Source organism: Leucoraja erinacea, chromosome 13 (assembly GCF_028641065.1).
Source record: "Leucoraja erinacea ecotype New England chromosome 13, Leri_hhj_1, whole genome shotgun sequence".
NCBI classification, from domain to species: domain Eukaryota; kingdom Metazoa; phylum Chordata; class Chondrichthyes; order Rajiformes; family Rajidae; genus Leucoraja; species Leucoraja erinaceus.
Window position 1 is genome coordinate 43,632,251 of NC_073389.1, and position 26,939 is coordinate 43,659,189.

The 26,939-nt window shown below is 40.4% G+C and overlaps 1 protein-coding gene across 1 annotated transcript; it reads left to right on the plus strand.

The window, feature by feature from the left end:
* The first annotated feature begins 64 nt into the window (after positions 1-64).
* On the plus strand, positions 65-25,547 carry LOC129702970 (interferon alpha/beta receptor 1a-like). Its single transcript, XM_055645089.1, has 7 exons — positions 65-273; positions 9,979-10,102; positions 14,591-14,766; positions 17,486-17,649; positions 21,260-21,395; positions 22,209-22,366; positions 24,101-25,547. The coding sequence occupies exons 1-7, from the start codon at positions 222-224 to the stop codon at positions 24,365-24,367; spliced, it is 1,077 nt and encodes a 358-aa protein (XP_055501064.1). The 5' UTR covers positions 65-221; the 3' UTR covers positions 24,368-25,547.
* The last annotated feature ends 1,392 nt before the right edge of the window (positions 25,548-26,939 follow it).

Consider the following 26,939-nt stretch of genomic DNA (forward strand, 5'->3'; position numbering starts at 1 on the left):
GTAGTGGCAGCGTCTTGGCGCTGGGGGCGGTGCTGAGCCAGCGGCCGGGGCTGCAGTGGCAGCGACCTGTCGCTGGAGGCGGTGCCGAGGCCGGTCTGTGGGTAGTCGGAGCAGCGAACACACTTGCCTCTCTGGACTGTGTTTCCCGTAAATCACACGGATGCTGAGCAAAAGCGGGCCGCCGGGGCCGAGGGAGCGAAGAGCAGGAAGAGGAGGGCAGCATGGCGTTGGTGATCCTGTGGGTTTCTCTGACAGCTGCGTTGGTTTTTGAAGGTAAGGCCCGAGCTTGGACCTGGACCTGGACCTGGAGCATTTAACCCTTGAGAGGGCGTGTCCCCCCGATTCTACCTTTGGACTTAAACAGCACCGCACTTGTGAATATTGACAGAAAATGCGTGCTCGTTAAAACGCTATTTGCTTCTTTTATTGTGAATAATCATTTTTATAATAATTACACTGGATAATGGAATGGCAGGAGGATGTGGACGGCTACAGCATTTTGAGTCTGTACCGGTTCACTGTTTGAGCAATACAGCAGCCCCGTGGTTGAATCATATTACAGACTCAAACCTCTTTCTGTGTATAAAAACACAAATCTACATGTCCTTTTTGGTCACCACTGTCATTCTGTATTCTCTTCAATTTGAATAATTCTGTCTGTACCCTTAATTTTAGCAAACTCGTATCAGAACAGTCCCTGTTTCTCACGTAGATGAAAATGCTGGAGAAATTCAGCGGGTGAGGCAGCATCTATGGAGCGAAGGAAATAGGTGATGTTTCGGATCGAGACCCACCTTCAGGTCTGAAGAAGGGTCTCGATCCGAAACGTCACCTATTCCTTCGCTCCATAGATGCTGCCTCGCTGGAGTATAGGTCAGAATCTCTGGAGAACATGGTGAGGTGACGTTTCAGATTGGATCCGAAACATCACCTATCCATATTATAATCATGTAACCATATAACAATTACAACACGGAAAAAAGGCCATCTCGGCCCTTCAAGTCCGTGCCGAATACTTATTTTCCCCTAGTCCCATCTACCTGCACTCAGACCATAACCCTCCATTCCTTTCCCATCCATATACCTATCCAATTTATTTTTAAATGATAAAATCGAACCTGCCTCCACCATTTCCACTGGAAGCTCATTCCACACAGCTTACCACTCTCTGAGTAAAGATATTCTCCAGAGATGCTGCCTGGCCCGTTGAGTTATTCCAGCACTTTGCGTTTTGTTTTGTCAACCAGAATCTGGAGTTCTTTGTATCCAATTAATACTATGCCCTCTTGTTCAAAGATCCTATCTTGTTTATGTTGCCACTTCATATGCTTCACAACAAAAAATAAAATGTCATAGTTTTCAACATTAAAATTCACGTGTCATCTATATCTTATTGAATACTATCCTTCAACAGTATACTTCCTAACTTCTCAGTAACCTGAAAATTTGGAATTGTTTAAATATTAATGTACAAGAAAAGCAGTGGTCCATTTCTAGGGAGCTCCTCAGCGCACTTTCCTCCACTACAAAGAAAAAATACCTTACCTGAGAATATTCTCAATATTCCGCTTCCTATTACTGACCAATTCTGTATCCATGTTGCAACAGATGTTTTTATCCCATTGCCTTCAGTACATGTGGCATTATCCAATGTCTTCTGAAAGTCCTTATGAAACATTAATCACGTTTACCTTATCAATTCACCAGGTTCATCACAAAAAATACTTAATTATACACATTTTTTACCTTTAATTTAACTGTGTGGCTTTCTCTAGTCAATCCACATTAAGCAACTACTGGAAGTGGCGGCGCTGGTGAACGGCTGCGGCTCGCCTGCAGTCCGTTTGTCTTTACTTTTTTTGTGTTTTTTTCCGTTTTGTCTAGTTAAGTTTTTGGTTTTTAGGTTGTGTTTATGTGTGGGGAGGGGGGTGAAACGGGGCTTGCTGTGTCTCCCTTCGGGGAATGCGACTTTTTTGTCGTATCCCCCTTCTCTGCCTCCGTCTGCGGTGAGGTCTAATGGCGGAACTGGCGACCTCGAGACTCCGGAGGCAGAGCCAGTCAGGACTCGCCCTGGGCTCGCTCCCGTGAGGGCGGTCCAGCTCGGGGCTGGAACGGCGCTCCTGCGAGGGGCTGTGACGCTCCCGTGAGGGCGGCCTGGCGCGGGGCTGAGACTCTCCCGTGAGGGACTGTGGTGCTCCCGTCGGAGCGGCCCATCCCGAGGGTGGAACGGCGCTCCCGTTGGGGCGGCCCAGCCCGAGGGAGGAACGGCACTCACGTGCGGGCGATCCGGCTAGGGGCTGGAACGGTGCTCCGGTGGCTGGGACGGCGTTCTGGCGGCGGTGACCTGAGCCCGGGGTTCAGCCGCGGGCCAGCGGCTGCGTCCGCTGGACTGGAGGGCGGCAGCTTCGACCACCCCGGGCCGCGGTGTTTGAGTCGGCCCGTTTGTGGGGTTCGGTGAGCCGCGGGACTGGATGTACCATCGCCCGGTGGGGTATCGCCTCAGCGCAGAGGGAGAAGAGGAGGGAAGAGACTGCAGCCCTAAGATTTTTGCCTCCACCACAGTGAGGAGGTGCTTGGAGGATACACTGTGGTGGATGTTAATTTGTGTTTAGTGTTGTTTATTATTGTATTATTGTATGTATGACTGCAGCCACGAAATGTCGTTCAGACCGTAAGGTCTGAATGACAATAAAGGAATTCAATTCAATTCAATTCAATTCAATTCAATTCAATTCTGCCCTCAATTACTGTTTCTTGACCTTTCCCCACCACTGAGGAAAATGTGACTAGTTACAGTGCATTCAGAAAGTATTCGGACGCCTTCACTTTTTCCATATTTTGTTACGTAACAGCCTTATTTTAAAATCGATTAAATTATTTTTTTTTATCATCAATCTTCACACAATTCCCCAGAATGAAGAAATGAAAACAGGTGTTTAGAATTTTTTGCAAAGTAATTAAAAATAAATAACTGAAATGTCACATTTGCATAAGTATGCAGACCCTTTGCTATGACATTCAAAATTGAATTTTGGTTCATCATGTTTCCATTGATTTCCATTGAGATGTTTCTAAGCTTGATTGGAGTCCACCAGTGGTAAATTAAATTGATTGGACATGATTTGGATAGGCACACACGTGTCTATATTAGGGTCCACAGTTGACAGTGTATGTCAGAGCAAAAACCAAGCCATGAAGACAAAGGAATTGTCCGTTGACCTCCGAGACAGGATTGTGTCATGACACAGATCTGGGGAAGGATATAAAACAATTTCTGTAGCATTGCAGGTCCCGAAGAGCACAGTGGCCTCCGTCATTCTTAAATGGAAGAACTTTGGAACCACCCATTGGTCTCTTCATAGAGCTGGCCACCCAGCCAAACTGAGCAATCGGGGGAGAAGGGCCTTAGTCAGGGAGGTGACCAAGAATCTGATGACCACTCTGACAGAGCTCCAGAATTCCTCTGTGGAGATGGGAGAACCTTCCAGAAGGACAACTATATCTGCAGCACTCCATCAATCAGGCCTTTATGGTAGCGGCCAGACGGCAGCCACTCCGCAGTAAAAGGCACATGACAGCCCGCTTGGAGTTTGCCAAAAGGCACCTAAAGGACTCTCGGACCATGAGAAACAAGATTCCCTGGTCTGATGAAACCAAGATTTAACTATTTAGCCTAAATGCCAAGCGTCACGTCTGGAGGAAACATGAAAATAGCTGTGCATCGACGCTCCCCATCCAACCTGACTGAGCTTGAGAGGATCTGCAGAGAAGAATGGAAATTATCCAAATACAGGTGTATCAAGCTTGTAGCGTCATACCCAAGCAGACTTGAGGCTGTAATCGCTGCCAAAAATGCCTCAACAAAGTACTGAGTAAAGGGTCCGAATACTTATGTTCCGGTTCCGGTGGGCGGCGCGACTCACGTCGCAGCGGCCTCTGCAGTCCGTTTGTCTTTTTGTTATTTTTTGTCCCGTTTTAATGTAGTTTTTATTATTTTTTTGATGGGGTATGTGTGTGTGTGTGTGTGTGTGTGTGGGGGGGGGGGGGGACTTTTAAAATCTTTCCCCTGCACGGAGAACCCGACCTTTTCCCTGTCGGGTCTCCGTTGTCGTTGGGGCTGCAACGTGGAGCGGCCTCCAGCAGGAACGACCTGGGGCTCCAGTCACGGAGCTGCGGAGCTACTCACCATCATGGAGCTGGCCGAGTCCGGAGCGGGAGGGGCGGTGGTGGCGCGTTGCTGTGACCCGACCCCCTGAGGTTCGGAGGCTTACCGCAGGTCTGGCAGACAGTAATATCGGGAGCCCGCGGGTCCCTGGTGGGAGACCGCTTTTCGAGGCTTCTGCAACGGTGACTTTGCCCGCCCGAGTAGCGGGGTCGAGGATGACCTGGAGCGGGGCCTTACATCATCGCCCGCCGTGGCTTCAACGGCTGCGGGACTTTGCTAGCGCCCACTGGGGACTCCAACAACAAGACCCAGAGCGTGGCCTTGCATCACCCGGCGCGGCTTTAATGGCCGCGGGACAATTGCCATCACCCGCCGGGGTCTTTAACTCTGACATCGTGAGGGGAATGGGGAGTGCAGGGGAGAGGTAAATGTTTTTGCCTTCCATCACAGCGAGGAGGAGATGCGCTGTGATGGATGTCTGTGTAAATTGTGTTGTGTCTTGGGTCTTTTTTTCATGTGTGTATGACTGCAGAAACAAAATTTAATTTGAGCCTCTATGAGGTTCAAGTGACAAATAAATTGTATTGTATTGTATTGTGATATTTCAGTCATTTATTTTTAATTTGCAAAAATTTCTAAACACCTGTTTTTGCTTTTTTTTATTATGGGGTATTGTGTGTAGATTGATGATTAAAAAAAAAGAATTCAATTCATTTTAGAATAAGGCTGCAACGTAACAAAATGTGGAAAAAGCCAAGGGGTCTGACTACTTTCTGAATACACTGTGATAGTTAGTGGGTTTATTTTCTTTCCTACAGATACAGTTGTAAAGCTTTTATATATTTCCTCTGTATTTTCAAAACATTCTGTTTATGTCAGTTAATTTCTGAGTGTTTCTGTTTAGTGCATTCTTGCAAAACAGGTAGGTGTTAAACTGTTTGGAACGTTGTAACAGTTTGTTTATTTCCCCCCTCATCTCCAATTCTTCATCTGCTTCGAAAGTGCAGCATCATGCTCTGTGCTTTCTGGACTCTTATCTGATTGTTTATCTACAAAATGCAAGTCTCATTGGGAAGGTCTAGACAAGGCCTACTTTTCACTATCTAAAAGTTGCATTACCCGCAGGCCACCTCAAAATTGTGGTTTCTGCATACTTCAGTTTAAATTTCAAGAGTCAAGAGTGTTTTATTGTCATATGTCAGATAGGACAATGAAATTCTTATTTGCTGCAGCACAACAGAATATGTGAACATAGAAACATAGAAAATAGGTGCAGGAATAGGCCATTCGGCCCTTCGAGCCTGCACCGCCATTCAATATGATCATGGCTGATCATCCAACTCAGTATCCTGTACCTGCCTTCTCTCCATACCCCCTGATCCCTTTAGCCACAAGGGGCACATCTAACTCCCTCTTAAATATAGCCAATGAACTGGCCTCAACTACCTTCTGCGGCAGAGAATTCCAGAGATTCACCACTCTCTGTGTGATAAATGTTTTCCTCATCTCGGTCCTAAAAGATTTCCCCCTTATCCTTAAACTGTGACCCCTTGTTCTGGACTTCCCCAACATCAGAAACAATCTTCCTGCATCTAGCCTGTCCAACCCCTTAAGAATTTTGTAAGTTTCTATAAGTCGGAAGTGCAAGGCCTCTCACTAGAGCATCCAGGACCTCAGGAGAGAGTCAAGAGTTAAGAGTGTTTAATTGTCATATGTACCAAGAGAACTCTGAAATTCTTACTTGTAATAACTTAACAGGCCTGTACTTGATACGGTACAAGACTTTATTGTCACGTGTACCTTGGTACAGTGAAATGCTTAGTTTTGCATACAACCCTGTAAATACATATATCAGACATCACCTAGGCTGTACGCCAGTGTTACGATGTTTTGGCGCTGACAAAGTTACAGAAGTTCACCAGACAGTCTGTTTGCCGCCGCACGTGGCAGTAGATTTTACTTCCGTGTTGTAATTTTTCATTATAAAGTTAAATGAAATAATACATTAACAGAAACATATTCATTTGGCATTCACGTTAAATGCCCTAGTTCCATTTGCTTTGGACCAATTTGTAGGGAGTATAAATGATAATATTTTCAGGCAGTTACAAAACTAGGAATGAGGGCTGACCTGGGAAGGCAATCAGACGCCATTAAATAAATTGCTCAATATATTTTAATTGAGAAGATTGACTTGAAAGTTGAGAGACAAGTGTACAGCATGGCAAGGAAAGTTCTGGATGAACATATGTTCATTAAAGTATGTTGAAGTTGAAGGAGTTGAAGGTTGCAGTTGCCATCGAAGGGATCTATAGGAGGTGCTAGAATCAGAACCACACCACTCTGGCCAAACTCTCATTTCACTCCTGACACAGGGAAGAAGGTACAGGAGCATGAAAACTGTAATGTCCAGCTTCAGGAACAGCTTCTTTCCAACTGATGAACACTATGAATTCCAATTAAACTCCAAATTATGAACTGCCTTGATTCACTAGGGACTTGGGGCTATGTTTTTGTTTTTGCACTTTTCGTGTTTTTTTTAAATTTATTGAACAATTTTGTGTTGTTTATTATGGCTTCCAATGTATTTAGATAGTTGTTGTGGTGCTGCAAATAAGAATTTAATTGTTCTGTTTCGGGACATACGATAATTTTAAAAAACTTGTCTCTTGACACAATTGAGCATCAGTCAATAAAGTGAATATAGTTTTTAACTATGCGGCCAGAGAGGAGTACAAGTTGTAGATGTCACAGTCTGCTGCATACTGTGATGCAAAGGAATCATGCAATGCCTAACATAAGAAACTTTATTTGGAAAGAAGCAACAATGTTCAGCTATGAAAGGAGATCATTGAAGGTTGCCATTGAGATGACAGGGAATTGCATAGATAAAGCAAATTTAGGGCATTTGGTCAAACTAATGGAGTCTAGCTTGAGACTGGTGTCACAAATTACAGTAAGTAAACTTTCCAGTTGGGGTGGTGTGGAGAAAACCTTTTGAATAATTTTAAGATTCTTCTGGATTATATATGATTATGTTAAATGCCATTTTATATTCCTTGCTGACCAGGCTGTTTATTGAGTGATTCTAACAGCTGGTTCATTAAAAGATGAAGCTTAAAGGCAAAACTAGGAACTGGTTGATTTGGAAAAATAGGATTTTTGTGGGTGTTATCCCTCATCAAACTTCCATTGGGAGATTTAATGTTCTTCCAATCATAACTGATGCAATTGATTTTATTGGTTTTACTGACCAATGCTGGTAGTGTTTCTTTAAATATGATGGTATTTAAATACCAAATCTGGGATATTCTATCAATCATGGGGTGTCAAATTTCTGTGTCAATTCTGCTGTTAGCCATGCTCCACTTAATAAAAGTAAGTGGGGCCACAAGGTGGTGCAGCAGTGGAGTGCTGCCTTACAGCGCCAGAGACCCAGGTTCGATCGCGACTATGGGTGTTGTCTGTACAGAGGTTGTACGTTCTCCCAGTGACCACGTGGGTTTTCCCCGGGTGCTCCGGTTTCCTCCCACACTCCAAAGACGTACAGGTTAATAGGCTTTCGTAAAGATTGTAAATTATCCCTAGTGTGTTGGATAGTGCTAGTGTATGGGGATCGCTGGTCGGCGTAGACGTGGTGGGCCGAAAGGCCCATTTCCATGATGAATCCCTAAACTAAGCTAATTATCCAATATGCCTTAAAAACCATGGCAAGCTGTACCATAGCAGGACCAAACTTGCCTGCAATACTTTTTATTTCAGAAAGGATCCCTTTAAAATGTAATCCAATCTCTTTTCCTGTGCTGTCTTTACTCACTGTAAATACTATAAATACTCACCACCAACAACCTGACTGACACCAATGTTGCACTATCCAATCCATGTCTAGTGTTGAGATCCTCTCATTGACCCTCCTTACCAAGGTCCTCACACTAATTTAGTCCATACTCTGAGGCAACTTTGCTTCAAGGATCACTGTAGAAGAAAAACATACTGTTGCTTCTTTGCCTCCATTTTTATACAGATTATAGATTAGCAGTTGTTCAGTTAGAGCTGAACACACTTCTCGGCATCTGCATACAATGGTGTCTGTCTTGCGCTTCCTGTGCGTGGTGGCGGAAAGATTGGTGAAAACAGGGCCGCGACGTGAACGCTCTTTCCTTGACCCCGTTGATCTCAGCTGAAAAGGCTTTAGTTTCCAAAGGTGTCCCTTCTCAATGTCCATTGCTTACCTCCTTACTTAAATCTGCAAGCTCCAGCTAAAAGCTTCAAACTCACAAGAACATTGCTTGTGACGAAAATCATTAGTTTAAATGACTAAGTTAAGGATAAACTTAACATTAAGTAATATGCACTTTCTTCTCACTTACCACAGACTACACTATGGATGGCTGTGAAAAAAAGACAATTTTCACCACATGAAGCAATAAGAAACATCAGTTTACACTTGCACAGTTGTTCCTCATCTATTTTTTTTTTAATTGAAAGCCCTAATTTATATATAAAAGAGATTAAGAAGTTAATGATAAAGTTAAGAGACTTTAACTTTACTAGTTGGTAATCTCACTTCTAAATATTTCTTAGAATAGCTCAAATTGCTGCAGAGTACTGTCCAGAACTACCCAGAGCTTGTTTAAACTATGAATAAAATGTTCCATGTGAGAAACCTTTTAAAGAACCATTTGGTAAAAAAAACAACTATATTTTCCTTGCTAATGACATAAACATCTCCACCCTTGATTGCTTTCCTTCTCAATCTACCAGAATGTTTGCAGGGCAAAGTCTTGCATGCAGCATGTCATTTCCTACACCCACTAAGTTTCTGATGTGTATTAGCCTGAGGAGATCACTATTATGTGTACTAAATTCCTATGCTATTGTAAAAAGGCCCATGGAGACTGCAATTGTACAGCCCTGCAATTGACTGGTAAACATTCTGTGCCACGGCAGATAACGCAGGTCCCATTACAAATGCCTTCTAGATTATTAACCATTTCCCGAATTAATGGTGTAAACGGCAGGTGATTTGTGTGATTAAATTAAATTTTATTCTTGGACGCAACAGATTTCCAAGAACATAAACTATATTTGATTTTCTTTATCACCCAGAGACCAGGGGCTTATTGTCAAACAGATCCATCTCAAAGTGGCAGGAAGTTCAGAACTCTTAAGGAATGTGGCTGCCATGGCTCCAATATTGAACTTCCAGATGACATTTAGCTGTGGGATGCCAACTTGTTGCAGCCTTACATTTCCTTACTTATACTCCCTCTGCCTGATGTGTACAATAAAGCACCTCATCACCACTCAGTACTGAGCTGCCTATAAGTTGAGCTTAATTGCTGAACAAGTGGGGAAGTCAATTATTGCATAATATTACATTGCATATTAAATATAGATTTAATTGTCCTTTTATTTCAAAATCTTGTTGATAAAATATTTGCCATAAACAACATGAAAAGCAGACAAAAAGACACAAAGCGCTAGAGTAATTCAGCGGGTCAGGCAGCCTCTCTGGAAATGCTTTACCTGCTGAGTTACTCTCGCACTTTGTATCCTTTTGTGTATTAACCGACCTGCAGTTCCTTGTTTGAATAAAAAGGTTGCCTGCTGGAGAATTGCAGCAATAATATGGAAATATTTACCAGGTCAAGCAGCATCTGTGGAGCAAGAAACAATTATAATTTCAGGTTGATAACCTTTTCATCAGATCTGAATGCTCTTTGTTTAAAGAGGTAAAACATGTTGAGGTTGCTTGGTAATTTATTGCTTCTGAGATTAACAAAACATTCATTTTATTTATTTTTGAACAGTGTTCGGAGAAATAAAGATCCCAACACATATTCGAATTCAGGCATTTAATCTCAAGTATGTGCTAAAGTGGGACAATGTGAAGAACAGTAATTACAGTGTGAACTATACTGTCAATTATAGAAGGTAAGTCCCTTATTGTTGAGTTGTTAACTTCTTTCAGAAAGAGAACTTGTAGTATACAAAAAGAGCTTAATTGACGAGGTAAGAGAAGGAGGAAGAGGTAAGGAGGCGCGTAAGGACAAGGAAAAGATGATAGAAGATATTGAAAAGAGAATTAAATCAATCAAGATAATCTTAAAATCTATTTTAAATCCTCTTTTTTTGCCGAGACCTGATGAACTTGACAAAGTAAGTTTTACTTTGACATGGTTGAGGTAAACCAGAAGAGATAAGAGCACCAAAGATAGACACAACATGCTGAAGTAACTCAGCGGGACAGGCAGCATCTATGGAGCAAAGGAATGGGTGGCGTTTCAGGTTGAGACATCTGAAGAAGGGTCTCGACACAAAATATCACCCATTCCTTCTCTCCACAGATGCTGCCTGTCCCGGTGAGTTACGTCAGCATTTTGTGTCTATCTTTGGTGTATCCCCCGCATCTGCAGTCACTTCCTTTGCAAGAGATAAGAGCAGTCAAGTGTTGAGATAAGATGTGTTTTAAGTTTCGGCAGCCAGGAGAGAGACAGTGACATTGTTAAATGTTTGCCTCTCGGGATTATGTAAGGTGTTTTTAAACTGTGATTTACAATCTAATCTTTAAAGGGTCTGTTTCTTATATTAAAATGAAATCTTAAGAACACCCATACATTCAGATTGCCAATGCTACAGGCAATTAAAATAATTGATAATTTCCCTTTATTGAGGGGTATGTTTAGATAAGCCCAAAAAAAAACTATATCTGAGAAAAAGGTTCACCACCAAATTAGCAGGAGCTCACAACTGAAATTATGAGCTAAATGGCAAGGCAGTAGATCAGAGCCTCTGATGGAACAGGTAAAGGGCCTGTCCCACGTGGCTGTCTTTTGCGAGTCATTTACGCGACCTGCTAGCGTGTGGGTAACGTGTGGGTAGCGCGGGGACGGGTGCATGGAGTGGTGTGGAGGAGTGTGGAGTGGCGTGGAGGAGTGTGGACTTCGTCCTGCACTAAATCTTCGCTCGCCACCGGCCTGTCGCGTAACTGACGACCAAAGTGGGACAGGCCCAAGACCCTGGCACGACGCAACATCTCACCTCCAACAGCAGCAGAAGCAGGCAAACTATCAAGAACTCAGCCTGGGGCTCACGGCCGTTGCGGATCCGGATCCGCCCCCATTCCTACTCCCAGAGCAGAGCCAAGACGATTGGAGATGGACACAAAATGCAGGAGTAACTCAGCAGGACCGGCAGCATCTCTGGAGAGAAGGAATGGGTGACGTTTCGGGTCAAGACCCTTCTTTCAGACTGAAGAAGGGTCTCGCGACCGTCATTGCCGGCCTGTCGCGTAAGTGACGGCCCAAGTGGGACAGGCCCTTAAGACTCCAAGACAAACACTGATTTAGGCTGAAGACAGTGAGAACCAGCAGTATCTCACAATGTCTGGTCATTGGACATTGCGGATGCAAAGCACTGCAGTGAAACAGTAGAACATTTATTGGCATCAAGCTCCACTGCTAGATTATCCTCACCAAACTCTCCCTTAGTTTTCCAGCTTTTTATGTCTATCTTTGGTGTAAACCAGCATATGCAGTTCCTTCCTACAAATTGTCCTTATTGGTCTTGATTGGTTGAGGATACCCAGTGAAGCCACTTGCTTCAATTTCCCTTCCACACTGATATCCACCCAAGAGAACATGTTCAGGAGTCAAGAGTGGAGGAAGGAACTACAGATGCTGGTTTCAATCGAAGATAAACATAAAAAGCTGGGGTAACTCAGCGGGTCAGACACCATCTTTGGAGAAAAGGAATAGGTATGATTTCGGGTCAAGACACATCTCGACCCAAAGCCTCACCTATTCCTTTTCTCCAAAGATGGTGTTTGACCCGCTGAATTACTCCAGCTTTTTGTGTCTATCAAGAGTCAAGAGTGTTTTATTATCATATGTCCAGAAACGGAACAATGAAATTCTTTCTTGCAGCAGCATAACAGATATGTAAACATAGTGCTCAGTAATCATTGTACTCAGCACCTTTCCCCTAAAAGCAATGATCATATGGGAACTGGAGAATTTCATGCTATTTTAATTGAGCTCACTGCCCTTTACTCTATACTTGTAAGCCTGCTGCCCATGTCAGTAATAGTCAGAAAAGTTGCTGGTTTCAGTACAGTTTAAATTGAGTGCTAAGTGCAGTTCACTACCGCTCTAGACACTTGCCCCAAATTAGAAAAGAATAAGAAAACACTCAGTCGATAATAAAGATGTGAACTTTTTATTAACTGAGTCACTCGTGGGCTCTCATTTTAATTCCTCTGATATATTTCTGTCTGTAAACCCCCCTATCAGTTTGTGTTTAAAAAGGAACTGCAGATGCTGGAAAATCGAAGGTAGACAAATATGCTGGAGAAACTCAGCGGGTAAGGCAGCATCTATGGAGCGAAGGAAATAGGCAACGTTTCGGGCCGAAATGTTGCCTATTTCCTTCGCTCCATAGATGCTGCCTCACCCGCTGAGTTTCTCCAGTATTTTTTATCAGTTTATATTATTTATTTATATAAAGGTTTTTGCTCTTTTTTTAAATGTGTTTTTAATAAATTTAAAACTGGTCCTACCTGCAAGATTTCAAATGACACAACAGGAAAGAAAAAAACCACATAGGTGTATTGTGCATCAGAATTAACTGGTGGGGGGTTGGAAACTTCATTACCTCAGCAAAATCTGTCTTTAATGGTATGAATGCTGTTTACCACACACTGCTGCCAATGCAATTGACATGCAGTTTATATATTTTTTTACACATCAGCAAAAATTGATAAGTAAGCCGTTTGGAATGCTTCCAATTGTTTGCATTTAATCCTGGTTGGATTTAGGAATTAAATGAATCATCTTTAAGTGGCACAGCTGGTAGAGCCATTGCCTCACAGCAAGAGAGACTCAAGTTTGATCAGAATCTCGGCTACTGTCTCTGTGGAGTTTGTATGTTCTCCCTGTAACCACGTGGGTTTCCTGTGGGTGCTCCAGTTTCCTCCCGCATCCCAAAGACAGTTGGGTTTGTAGGTTAATTGGTGTCTGTAAATTGCCCCTCGTGTTCAGGTGGTGGATTGATGGGTGATTGATGGCGGGCGTAGGCTGAAGAGTCTGATCATTGCTGTTTCTCTAAAACACAAAACTCCTCTGATTGAAAATGCACATTCATTTGCATTCATTTGAACATTCAAATGAACATTCAATTTCTGGCTCAGAGCTGAACAACCTTTTTTCTAACCTCAGTCAACATATTCACAAGCCAGTCTAGTTCTTATTGTTTGGGACAGGCTTATCATAATCGTAATCATAGTCATACTTTAATAGCCAAGTATGTTTTGCAATATACAGTCATCATACCAATAAAAAGCAACAGAACACACAAAATACATTTTAACATGAACATCCACCACAGTGACTCCTCCACATTCCTCACTGTGATGGAAGGCGAATAAAAGTTCAATCTCTTCCTTCTTTGTCCTCCTGGGGTCGGGGGGCCTCTAAACTTCCGTTGACGGGACGATCCTACTCCCGTAGCCTGCGGCGGGCCTCCTCATCGGGGCGATCAAACTACTGCATCGGGGGGGAATCTCAGCTCCACCGCGCCGGCCGAACTGACCCCCGGTCGGAGCTAGTCGAACGTCGTGCAACTTTTGGAGCTTCCTGACGTCGGTCTTAACCTGAGACTGCGAGCTCCTTGATGTTAAAGTCCGCAGGGCACGGTTGGGGCGTCGATCCCTGGCATGGAATCGGCTCCGATGGTAAGTCTACACCCCGTGGTGGGGCTCAAAGTCAGTCCCAAGCAAGATCTCCAGCTCCACAATGTTAGGCCGCAGAGTGACCGGAAATACGATCCGGAAAACAATCGCATCTCCGGCAAGGTAAGAGATAGAAAAAAAGTTTCCACCGACACCCCCGCCCACCTCCCACATAAAACAGACCAGAGAACATTAACACAAACTTTTTAAACACACTAAAAGTCACAAAAAAAGACGAAAAGGACAGACAGACTGTAGGCGAGGCTGCCATCAAAGCGCCACCTGGTGGAGAATGCTGGTTATGTTCCTGATTAGCATTTGTGTTCAAGTTTAGCATAGCAGTCATGACGTCAACTGAAACTTTGTAATATTGGCACAAGTATTTGCATGTTCTTCACTGTAACGATATGTGATGTTTAAAATGTAAAAACAAGGAACTGCAAATGCTGGTTTACAAAACAAGACAGTGCTGGAGTAACTCAGCGGGTCTGGCAGCATTTCTGGCGAACATGGATAAATGACATTTTGGGTCGGGCCCTTCAGTCTGTTCTTCATGTTCTCCAGAGATGCTGCCTGACCTGCTGATTTACTCCAGCACTTTGTGGCTTGTCTGATGTTTGTTCAGCTAGTGTGTCTAGAAAGCCACCCTTTGTCTACTCTATGCAGTGATTCACCCTTCATTTCTTTCCTCTTAGTACGGTTGGAGCCTGGAAGAAAGTGAAGGGATGTAAACGTATCGCCCGTACAGAGTGTGATTTCACTTCAGCAGACATTATTTTTAATGGAGAATACATCCTGCGGCTACGTGCCCATCAGGGGAATCAGACATCGGCCTGGTTGTGCACAGATTTGTTTATTCCCTCCAGGAACAGTGAGAAAATTTAAACTATTTAAATGCACACAATGTTTTGTCTATTATTCATCTTTTTGATCTGAATTCAAACACTAAGAGCTACGAATCGATAAGCTAGCTTTAGTTAGCATCTGGATATTATTTAGTTTATAAATTCAGAGCTGAGGCGTCCAAATGTTTATAACACATTATATTTTGAATATTATAACTTGTCCTATCCACTTATAACTTGTTCTGTCTAGATAGAACATCGTGTCATGCTCTTTCTCTTTTACAATATTACTGTTTTCCCGTTCACCATTCTATCAGTACTGTGACTTAGGAAATCTGGGAACTATAGACCAGTAAGCCAACCATCTGTGTCACAGTACTGATAGAACGGAGACGAGGACTCTCCCGACGCCGGAGCAACATCACCCGGCGACAACGGCCTGGAACATTGGGCCTCCGTAGAGGCAACTGTGGAGGCCTCAATGGGCCCGACTATGGGTGAACTGGGGTTGGGGACTGGACTTTGTGCCTTCCCTCATGGTGGGAGCCATTGTGGGGGGATGTTCTTTGTGTTTAAGACTCTTATTGGTGTTATGTCTGTATTCTTTTTTTTTGTGTGCTGCAAAATGGCAAAAAGCATTTCACTTCACTACACCTGGGTGTATGTGAATATGACTAATAAAATACCTTTGATACCTTTGATACCGTTCTTAAACTGTGGCCCCTGGTTCTGGACTCCCCCAACATCGGGAACGTGTTTCCTGCCTCTAGCGTGTGCAAACCCTTAACAATCCTATATGTTTCAATGAGATTCCCTCTCATCCTTCTAAACTCCAGAGTGTACAAGCCCAGCTGCTCCATTCTCTCAGCATATGACAGTCCCGCCATCCCGAGAATTAACCTTGTAAACCTACGCTGCACTCCCTCAACAGCAAGAATGTCATTCCTCAAATTAGGGGATCAAAACTGTACATAATACTCCAGGTGTGGTCTCACTAGGGCTCTGTATAACTGCAGAAGGACCTCTTTGCTCCTATATTCGATTCCTCGTGTTATAAAGGCCAACATGCCATTTGCTTTCTTCACTGTCTGCTGCACCTGCATGCTTACTTTCATACTTTTTTATGTACTTATGTACAGCAAATTTCTTATGTATTTATGTACTTCTTATGTACTTATGTATAGCAAATTTCTTATGTATTATGTACAGCAAATACTATGCTTACTTTCATAGACTGATGTACAAGGATCCCCAGATCCCGTTGTACTTTGCCTTTTCCCAACTTGATGCCATTTAGATAGTAATCTGCCTTCCTGTTTTCGCCACCAAAGTGGATAACCTCACATTTATCTGCATTAAACTTCATCTGCCATGCATCTGCCCACTCCCACAACCTGTCCAAGTCAGCCTGCACTCTCATAACATCCTCCTCACAGTTCACACTGCCACCCAGCTTTGTGTCATCTGCAAATTTGCTAATGTTACTTTGAATCCCTTCATTGATGTATTTTGTAAATAGCTGCGGTCCCAGCACCGAGCCTTGCGGTACCCCACTAGTCACTGCCTGCCATTCTGAAAGGGACCCGTTAATCCCAACTCTTTGTTTCCTGTCTGCCAATCACCTCTCTACCCCCAATACCATGTGCCCTAATTTTGCCCACTAATCTCCTATGTGGGACCTTATCAAATGCTTTCTGAAAGTCCAGTTACGCTACATCCACTGGCACTCCCTTGTCCATTTTCCTAGTTACATCTTGAAAAAATTCCAGAAGATTAGTCAAGCATGATTTCCCCTTCGTAAATCCATGCTGACTTGCATCGATCCTGTTACTGGTATCCAAATGTGCGGCTATTTCATCTTTTATAATTGACTCCAGCATCTTCCCCACCACCGATGTCAGGCTAACTGGTCTCTAATTCCCTGTTTTCTCTCTCCCGTCTTTCTTAAAAAGTGGAATAACATTAGCTGTGGATTGGAGGGTAGCTAAAAAGGTTGATAAGGGCAGAGCCGTTGATATTATCAATACGGATAGTGAAGATAGTTTTCAAGGATTACACCAGGACTAGATTGATGTGATATTGAGCTGGATGTTAAGAATATCTAAGACCGATGTTCCAATTAAGCTGCTATGTGTAATACATTATTGAAGTAAAATGTCTTTCCAAATATCTGATGGTGTATAATAATTTCTGAAAGGATACAAGATTTTGATCCTAGCAGTGTCAAGTCTTGTAATGATGAAGAAAGTAATTTTTCACTGACTCAAAAAAACCCAGCCAGTCAGAATTAATTTAACCTCTTTTGTTTGGCCTAGGTTGAATTATGAGTTAATTTAATTGCCCTAGATATCCAGTGTTTTTACCAAAATGGCCTTTATGATATACGTTGTAAGGTGTAACCATGTAACTTAATTGCAAACTTATGAGAATATTTTAAAATAAACAGAAAATGCTAATAATGTGTACCAGGGTGTAACTTTGAAAGGAGACTAGAGAGTTAGTACTTCAGGTTAATATCCTTACACCGGAAAACAATTTGGATTATTGCTACAGTTGATATTGAACTCACAATTCATTAACCAGGATCAGGTATTAAATAGGAGACATAATTATAGTGTAATCTGATTTGAATTTAAGAGAGTTTTACATTTTCTGGGATGAATATTTTTTATTATTGTATCCACTTGTTTTTACATTATGTATTATGTATTAGATCACTGAATTGTACTTCTTTTCCAATTACAGGTGAAATTGGACCACCAACTGTACAGGCAGAATCAAAAGGGCACTTGCTTACTGTCAGCATTTCCGAACTATATATGGAAAATAATGCATCTATAGAAAAAATGTATAAAGATATTTCGTACAGGATAACCTACTGGAAAGAAAATTCTCATGAAATTAAAAACGTATGTAATGTGAAGCAAAGTTTTACCATATGTTACTCTCGAAAGAAAAAAATCAACACGTCTGCATTACAACATAAGAAAATGCCTTTATGTGTTAATTAAATGTTTGTTAAATGTTTTTGTCGAGCTGGGTAATGAGAAGCAGCAACTGTATTAGCTCATGCAGTATCCATCATTTGCAGTATATTTAACAAGACATTAATAACCCTTGACACCTCTTGCTGCCTGCACAGTAACTTGCACAAAGTTCCATCAATCACCCTGTTCATGTTGATGTAAATGTGGAATTATTTGCCACAGAATGCTGTGGAGGCCAAATCAATTAATATTTTTAAGGCAGAGATAGATATATAATCTTGATTAGTACGGGTGTCGGGGTTATGAGAAGAAGGCAGGAAAATTTGGTTGAGAGGGAAAGATAGATCAGCCATGATTGAATGGCATAGTAGACTTGATGGGCTGAATGGCCTAATTCTGCTCCTATCACTTATGAACTTAAACTGAATCAGTCTCGCAGGCAGTTTCAGAATTCTTATCTTTATTTTCAAATCCTTCGAAGAAATTTGGTTCAGGTTTATTATTGTCACGTGTACTGAGGTACATTGAAAAGCTTTGTTTTGCATGCAATCCAGATAATACTATACATAAATAGTAGGAATGTTTCAAAATTTTGAGATTTTAAAAATCAAGCCTGTAATTTATCCCATCAGATAAAGCATAAAAAGAACTTTAATTTGATACCTAATTCACTTTCATATCTCCAGTATCAAAAAGGTTATGGTAATTTTCATACTCGGAAATTAGTATCTTATTCCCTATTGCTTTTCCATTGACTTAACATATAAGCCCATAACTTTCTTAAAAATTAAGAGAATTTAATTAAATTTTCAGTTATAATGGATTGAAGCATTCAGAACCAAATATGAAACATCTTACTTGGATGACCTGAAATTAAAGCATAGATTTAGTTAGTTACCTAATTGTAGCTAATTACAAAATTGACCGTTGTGACGGAAATAGTAATAAACACCCAGACTGCCTCGAAAATTAAAAAATGTGATATTCTCAAGATCAGAACTTTAATATTATTCTATTATATGCTGTAAGTCCGTAACAGACAGGTAAAGAAATTACAATTTCTAGCAAAAGACCAAGTCTTTATGGAGAAGATCAGTTGCTAGCTGGTACATTGGCATATCATAATCAGTAGCATCATCATACTCCTCAGATTGTAACCAGTAAGCAACTCTGTACACCTTGTTTTTCCTCAACTTTTCAATTTTGGCATTGTAAACTACAAGTTTTTGCTTTTCTTTTTTTTTTTTTAATTATTTTTATTAGAAGTACGGTAAATTACAATACTACACAACACATATATCTTAATACATTTTTTGTACCGCTTCATTTTTTTTGAGCTTTAAGAAAAAGATAGAAGTAAGGAAAGTAAAGAAAGTGCGCAAGTCGTGAAGTGCAAGAGTGTTGGGAAAAGAAAGCCCCTTAGAAAATAATTTAGAGAAGGAAGTAAAGTGAGAAAGTAGACCCTAGAAAAGAAAGAAAAAGAAAGTAGGAACAATCGCTCTATTATAACATTAAACTCCGCAGAAAGGGGACTACCAACCAAGTCTGTTTTTGTTGTTTTACCTCCCGTTACCAGGTCCTGATACCATTTATTTATTTATTTATTTTTAAAATTACTATTGCACCTCATGCTTGTAATAGGTCCAGAAACGTAGACCACGTCTTTTGGAATTGGTCTGCTTTACCTGCTAAGAGGAATCTCATCTCTTCCAGATGTAATGTTTCAAACATATTTGAAAGTTTTTGCTTTTCAAACCAGTGTTGAGAATTATTTTGTAAGAGGTTTTGTCACATATCCTCACTGTTGATCAGAAAGTCAAGGGTCCAGTCAGTGGCAGAGGAGGGTGCTGATTCTTAAGTTCACGAATTTGGAGATGAGATGGGATGGTATTATGGTGTTGAAGGCAGAGCTATAGTCCATAAATAGAAGTCTACATAGATGTTATCCCTCTCTCTACATTATATATAATGTGTGTATGGATGTCTACCATTGCCAGATTCACAAATTATAGAAATGGTGAAAAAGGAGGAAATTAGAACATTTAACCTAAAATGTACAAAAACAATTGTTGGAGGTACTCAGCAGGCAATGGGCTTCATAATCCATCTGCACTCAATCCCTTTGTTCCTAAATTGAATCAGGTGGGCTTTGAAAGTAAATAACTCTGCATTTTGTAGATTAACCATACAAAGCAAAGATTTGACTCCTCCATGGTTTCCCTGATGTGCAACCTTTTCTAGAATCTCAATATCCTCACTATATGTAGAATATAAAATCAGCCTCAGTAGTACCCTTTGCCAGGATGCTAGAATATTACACATAGGTTTGGCAAAAGTACCGAGTCGCAGCATGTAAACTATATATAATTTGCTTTAAAGCAAAACACAAGGTGCTGGAGTAACTAAGTGGGTCAGGCAGCATTTCTGGGGTCCATGGATAATTTGTGGTGTTTATTAGCTTTTACGGCTGTGACTTCGAAAAAGGCTTTAAAGCGCATCCAACTACTGGCACATTTCTTACATCACACGTTACATTTAACTGATATCCCAATGGCAAAGCTTAGTTCCTACATACAGCAGTGATTGCATCTCACTATAGAAATAATGCTCACTGTGCATTGAGCACATTGTGGTGACCTGAGGTCATGAAATACACCATAGAAACATGAGCTTTATAATTTCAGGTTTATTAGTATTACATCTTGTAAATTTCCTTTTGATATTTATTTAGGCACGTTGGTTTCTGACACAGTATTTCCTCTGTATTAATGGTATTGACATATTTAAGTTGAATTATTTAGTTTAGTTTAAAGATACAGCGTGAAAACAGGACCTTCGGTCCACTGAGTCCGCACCAACTAGCGATCCCTATGCACTAACACTATCCTGCACGCTAGGGATGATATTCAATTTTACCAAAGCCAAATAACCTACAAATCTGTACATCTTTGGAATGTGGGAGCAAACGAGCAACCGGAGAAAACCCACGCAGGTCACGTGGAGAACGTACAAACTCCATACAGACAGCACCCGTAGTCAGAATTTAACCTGGGTCTCTGGCACTGGAAGACAGCAGCTCTACTGCTGCGCCACTGTGACTTCAGGTGTTTTCTGCTGGAGTTTTCTGCATGAAATGATAAATAGTGTAAGAATGCTTTTAAATTGCATAGTTCTAATTGGAATTTCCTTCATTCCTCTTGAGACTGGTTGCTGCCACTGCTAAAAGGCATGGATGTTAAGAGGATGGCTTGGCTGAGTTGAAACTTGAGGAAAATGTTAGGATGTCCTTTTAAAATTCTTGCAATTTTATTGTTTTGGTGTCAAATTTTCATATCACTCAATTGTATATTCCACCTATTTAAACAAATGTATTGCTCACTGCAGAGTTGGAACAATGCAAACAAAGTGCATCACAAAGCTAACTATCGTATGCTGATGGATAATAATTAATGGATAATAATTATCTTTGCGATGTGCCATCAAATATTTTTTTATTCAACAAACTTGCTAATACCATTTTATTTCTTTGCAGGAGAAAAACAGCACAAACAGATTGGTAGTTCTGAATCTTGACCCTTGGACCACATATTGTCTGAATGTACTAGCTTTCAGCTCCATGTACAACACAACAGGACAGGCTAGTTTGGTTGTGTGTGAAAAGACTGGTGGTACGATTTAAACTATTTCTTTAAAATAGTGTGGTATGTGTAGTATTTTTTTAATGGATATTCCCCTAACAGTCTTTCATTTTCTTGCTACTTGTGTACCTGCACTGTATCTATTCCCAATCTGGGTAAGTGAACATGCCACTGTTGCAACTGCACTGTCATCTCATAGTGCAACTTAGTTTGGCTTCTATTGGAGCTAGATTTATGGACAAAAGTGCAACTTTTGTTATGGCAGTGGAATTTTCTTTCTGACCGTGAGATGAAAATTTAGTCAAAGGTCACATGTGTTAAATGGGCCTTGTAATAGTGCTCTCATTTTATGTGACATTCAAGAGACTTTTAGATACGAATGGAATGGAGGGATATGATCACATAGGGACAAAGGAGATTAGTTTAGCCTTATACATTGTGGTCTGAAGGGCCTGTTTTTGTACTCTTTACTGCTCTGTGTTCTATGGCCATCCCGTTTGAAAGCTGACAGTATTGCGACTAGCAAAAGGTAGGGATCCAGTAGCTCAAGCTGTTCTATATCAAAAGGATTGTGACTCAGTTTACTACGTTTAGGTCAAATTGTTAGTTGGATTATTCAGGAGAAACCTAATAGGAGATGTGAGGAATGCCATCTTTAAATCATTCTACATGCTGGTAGACGAATTACTTTCTCCATATTGTAACGTTCCCATTCCCTTCTGGAGGAGATCGGTGTTGAAGAACAAACCATTCAATGGCATTATGCTGGGATATCATAAGGATATTTATTTTGTAATTACTGCTGTAAAATTAGTTTCATAATTTTATTTTTATTTTCCCTAGGTGCTACTCCCGAGTGGCAGATTGCTATAGGCTTCTTTGTTTCACTGGTGGTGTTTTTCATTGTACCAGTAGGATGCACCTTGTGTATACATTGCACGTACAGATGCATAATGTATGCCTTGTTTCCACCACACACCTTGCCAGAACATATACAAGAGGTATGTAATCTCTTTCATATCTGGACCACCTTTTTCAACCTGATTAAAAAGAAATATGAAAACTCTTAAGTCATTATGTAAAATGTTTTGAGACTTAATACATTAATGTAAAATATACTTCTTAATATACTTTGGCTTCCCAACTATTTCCATTTTACTTACCTTCTTTTTAAGTTTTGAGGCACGGTTGAGATCTATCATGGTTGATATATAAAATTCCAGTGTGCCCATTAAGTTTTTCATACTTTTGGAAATTATTATTTAATAAATTAGTTGCTGATTCATGGAAAAATATCATTGTACATTTGTTAAAGAAATAAAAGATATAAAGCAATTTTCAGACACTTGATGAAACTGTGCTCAGGTTCGTCAAGTTCCAAGTTTGGTCTTTTGATTGATATTTGGCAGTCACTCTCCCAGCCAATTTACAATGTGGTTTCCAAAGATAATGAAATATAGTCAAGAGACTGAAATCTACTTAATCTCATAATATTTCCCCTGTAACTTGTTTGTATCTAATAATGAAAAAGTGGAGAAAGAGGAAAGGTTAAAGTTATTAACAGAATCCAACATGTCTTGTGTCAAGATTGTTTTAATGGTAATACTCTCAACTTTGAATGAGAAGGTTGTAGGTTTTGGACCCGTAACAGCGGCTTGCCCATATCTGTCTGAAGAAGGGTTTCCTTCGCTCCATAGATGCTGCTGCACCCGCTGAGTTTCTCCAGCATTTTTGTTTACCTTCGATTTTCCAGCATCTGCTGTTCCTTCTTAAACGCTTGCCCATATCATTCTGGTTAAACATATTTTCCTGTTTTTCACTGAGGAATTAATACAGTTTAACAAAACATTACTGCCTCAGATGGACATACAACCCTGATGTTCCACTCACTGAAGAGCTGGGTTGCCTGTTGTACTGGTCAAAGGATATTCCCTAGTCAATATGTTAAATGAGATTATCACTATGTACTTCATTGATTTTTCCAAAACCCAAAAGCAAAATACACACATGCTGGACATTGAACAAGCGTATTATTTTCTTTTGTGCAAGCTCATAGAGATCTCTTTAAAACACTGACAGTTATAAATGTTCTACTGTTTTTAAAGTATTGTCCCAGAATTTGCAATTGTGGTCAACCACTGTGGGCAACTGGCTGCATGTTCAGGACTCCCAGAGTCACAGAGAGGTTTGCAGGGAAATATTAGCAATTGCATTGGGATTCTTAATCTTTCCTTGCAAACTTCAGGCCCTCACGTTTTCTATTCTCTGTGCCCACAAAATCCTCCCGCTGTCAACACTTTGCCTACTCATTTCAAAGGTTCAAAGGTCTGTTTATTGTCAGGTGTATCAATTAAGGCACAGTGAAACTCGAATGACCATACAGCCATACTAAAAAAAAGCACCAAGGCACACAACTACATAAAACATAAACATCCACCATGATCTAGTATGTTCATGCAATTGCAGTCCCTTTGTGCTCATTCTACAAGTTATTTTCCCACCCAGCTTTGCATTGTCAGCAAATTTGGATAGCCTATGTTCTGACCTTTTAATTAAGAAACTAAAGTGGATTGTCGGTATTTACTTGATTTGCACTTTTTATGCCAACAATGGCTTCAGTCTAAACCTGAACACTTTTGTTCCTACTATTTTGTTTTTGACTAATATTGTATCAGAGTAATGTGTTGTGCCCAATCCCATTTGTTAAATATTTCTTCATTGATTTATTCTTGCAGTGCTTCAGTGAGCCGTCCCAAAGTGCTCCCTTGCATGTGCTGACATCGGTTGAAGATTCAGAGGAGTGCTGTGATCCACTCATAGTTGTCACCAAAACCAAGAGCTTAAGCTCCTGTTCGGGTTCCTTTATATCTACAGTCGAGAATGAAATGCATGATCAAAGTGGTCAAACCAGCGCAGATTCTGGGCAATTTTCGAATGCAGGAAGTTCCAGGATTGAAGAATTTGGAGAAGGCACATTAACAGACCTTGATCTACAGACATAGATTTGGGATTTAGAAACTAAAACTTTTCTTTTGAGTCCTATATCTGATTTTTATTTCAGGTAGTATTTTCTCATCTGGCATGTACCACTGGTTAGGTTTTACATGCATGTCTGAGGTAAGTGTGTCATTGAGCTTATTTAATTTCAGATGTTTTTAATTTTTAATGCTAATTTGTTATAGACCCTTATATCTTCGACTGCTCAGTTATGTGAACTGAAAGTGCCAGTCGTGATGAAATCGCATTTAGACGGTCAGAATCCCTATTTAAACAGCAAACCTTTTTCATGATTGAAATATAGGGATGTCGAGAAAAGTGCTTTCTTTTAAATAATGTTTGTGTTTTTCTAAAATTTCCGGCAGCTACCACAAAGCTACCTACACTCTTATTGACAACATCGGTATTGTAATAAGATAATCGGAGTATGCCATAACAGTACAATAATGGCCTTTTCAGTGTTAATGCAATTAGGATTTTTAAATGTGCATTGTTATCAATTGAAGTAATAATTGTGCCTTTGTAAGGATCTGGAATACATTGCCTGCTTGTAGGGGTGCTGGAAGGAAAATGTTTTGATGACAGAAATAAATTACAGAACCCTGGTCATCTGGACTTACTGGATAACTCTGCTAAATAATTGATAGAGGGTCGTGGGCCATGTATCCTCCCTATATTATATTCTGTGGCTTCCTTGGCTGTTCTCTTAAGCCCAGTGTGACGATGAATCGTAGATACTGACAGGGTTCAATGGTTTAATGATCAGGTCAGATTAGCAGTGAAATATTTTAAAGGGTTTCAGATGAGGAAGAATAAATATTGTAATATTCCTGCTCAATTTTTAAATTCTTGGAAATCTTTTGAAAGCAGTGAGGATAGCAAGGATAAAAGGCAAAACTAGGCCAAGCTCCAACTATGGAAAATAATTGCATCTCCCACCAATCAATCACTCATTCATTCATCCTAGAGTATATAAAGCAATTAATAATACAGGTAGGGGGAAGTACATAATCCTTAATATTCTAATAATCTCATCCACCCCAGTTATTTGATACAAATACATCGATAGATGCTCCTGAACACATCATCAGTGATGTAACCTGGGGTCATTGGGTGTTTCGGGTCTTTCAACATCAGACACCCTCACCCAGGCGACCCAGCTGAGAACTAGAAAATAATAAAGACGAGGAAAAAATAAAATTAAAAAATTCCAGTTCTGGGGTTACCCTGGATAGCTTTCTTGATTATTCATCATTTGTCACACAACAGTTTGTCCATGGATCCACCCTGATGCCCAAATACTTCTTAAACATGATAGGATTAATGAAATTCCACCCGCTACCATTTGAAATCTACTTCTTGCCAGAATTAAAAATTACACAAAATGTTGGAATACCTCAGCAGGTCAGATAGACTGGAAACGTCATCCATCCATGTTCTCCAGGGATGCTGCCTGGCCTACTGAGTCCCTACAGCACTTTGTGACTTTTTTGTAAACCAGCACTCACCTGCTGTGTTACTCCAGCATGTTGTGTCCACCTTTGATGTTACCAGCATCTGCAGTTCTTTCTTTAACAAAAGCCAATACTGCACAATAAACCTTGTCCGTCCTAAATAAAAACCATACCCATTTCACTTAGAAAAGGAAACAGTGCATAAAAAATTGAAAAAGTCCACTGAATTGAGTTAATAGGTATTACAGTCACAGGTGCATGTTCAAAATAATGAGCTTCCTTTCATAGCACTCACTACAATGCAATCAGTAGAATTTCCATGTGCATTTGAAGCGGCAAATTGCTAACTTTCTCATCATATAATTATAAATATTTGACATTCATGTCATTTAATGCGTCTTTTCTTATGACGGAATTATAATTATGTTTTCTATTATCCAGTAGTACTAGGCTCCATGTGTCTTCATTGAAGGGCTTTATCTTCAGCATCTCTGGCCATTTAATACCACAACTCCTGTTGTTCAATATTGAATATTCACCAGCTATTAAACAACACAATGCAAAAATAATGAACAATGCTTTGAATTTCTACCTTGTATTGAATTTTTCTTTGGTTTGTTAAATTTATGTTTTGTACTAAATTTGTAAAAATATTTTATATTTTGTACTAAAGAGAGCAAAAGACAAAAAAAATTGAAACCTGAGTAAGGAATTATAATGAAGAAACGTAGTCCATTTGAAAATTAAATATTATTATTTGTTATTTCATTAAGTTGTTTCATTTATTGAACCAAGTCATCTGCATGGACCACACTCTTTAATTGTACAAATGTTAATGATTCTATATGCTTAATGGCCGATTAGTAACTACTGCACGTAACAGCGTAATAACTTTTGTTGCATGAATTACATCTCCGTGGTTGTGTACGCCTTCTTGCACTACTCCAATTTTCCAGTAGGTGGAACTAATGAACACAGTTGAAGTGAGAAAACACACAAAGGTATTCCAACAAATTTATGAAATATTTATATTTGCTCTGATTTTTTTTTTTATGGCAATTATCTACCAAATTCTGATGTGTTTCAGATCAGTTTCTGTCATGATCTGACCGATGAAAGCTCA

Bases quoted from the DNA above. Each gene is read 5' to 3' on its own strand.
- LOC129702970 (XM_055645089.1), top strand. From the start codon at position 222: ATGGCGTTGGTGATCCTGTGGGTTTCTCTGACAGCTGCGTTGGTTTTT. The intron at 17,650-21,259 runs GTATGTAATGTG...ATTTCTTTGCAG, and splicing joins ATTCTCATGAAATTAAAAAC to GAGAAAAACAGCACAAACAG. The intron at 22,367-24,100 runs GTATGTAATCTC...TTATTCTTGCAG, and splicing joins TGCCAGAACATATACAAGAG to TGCTTCAGTGAGCCGTCCCA.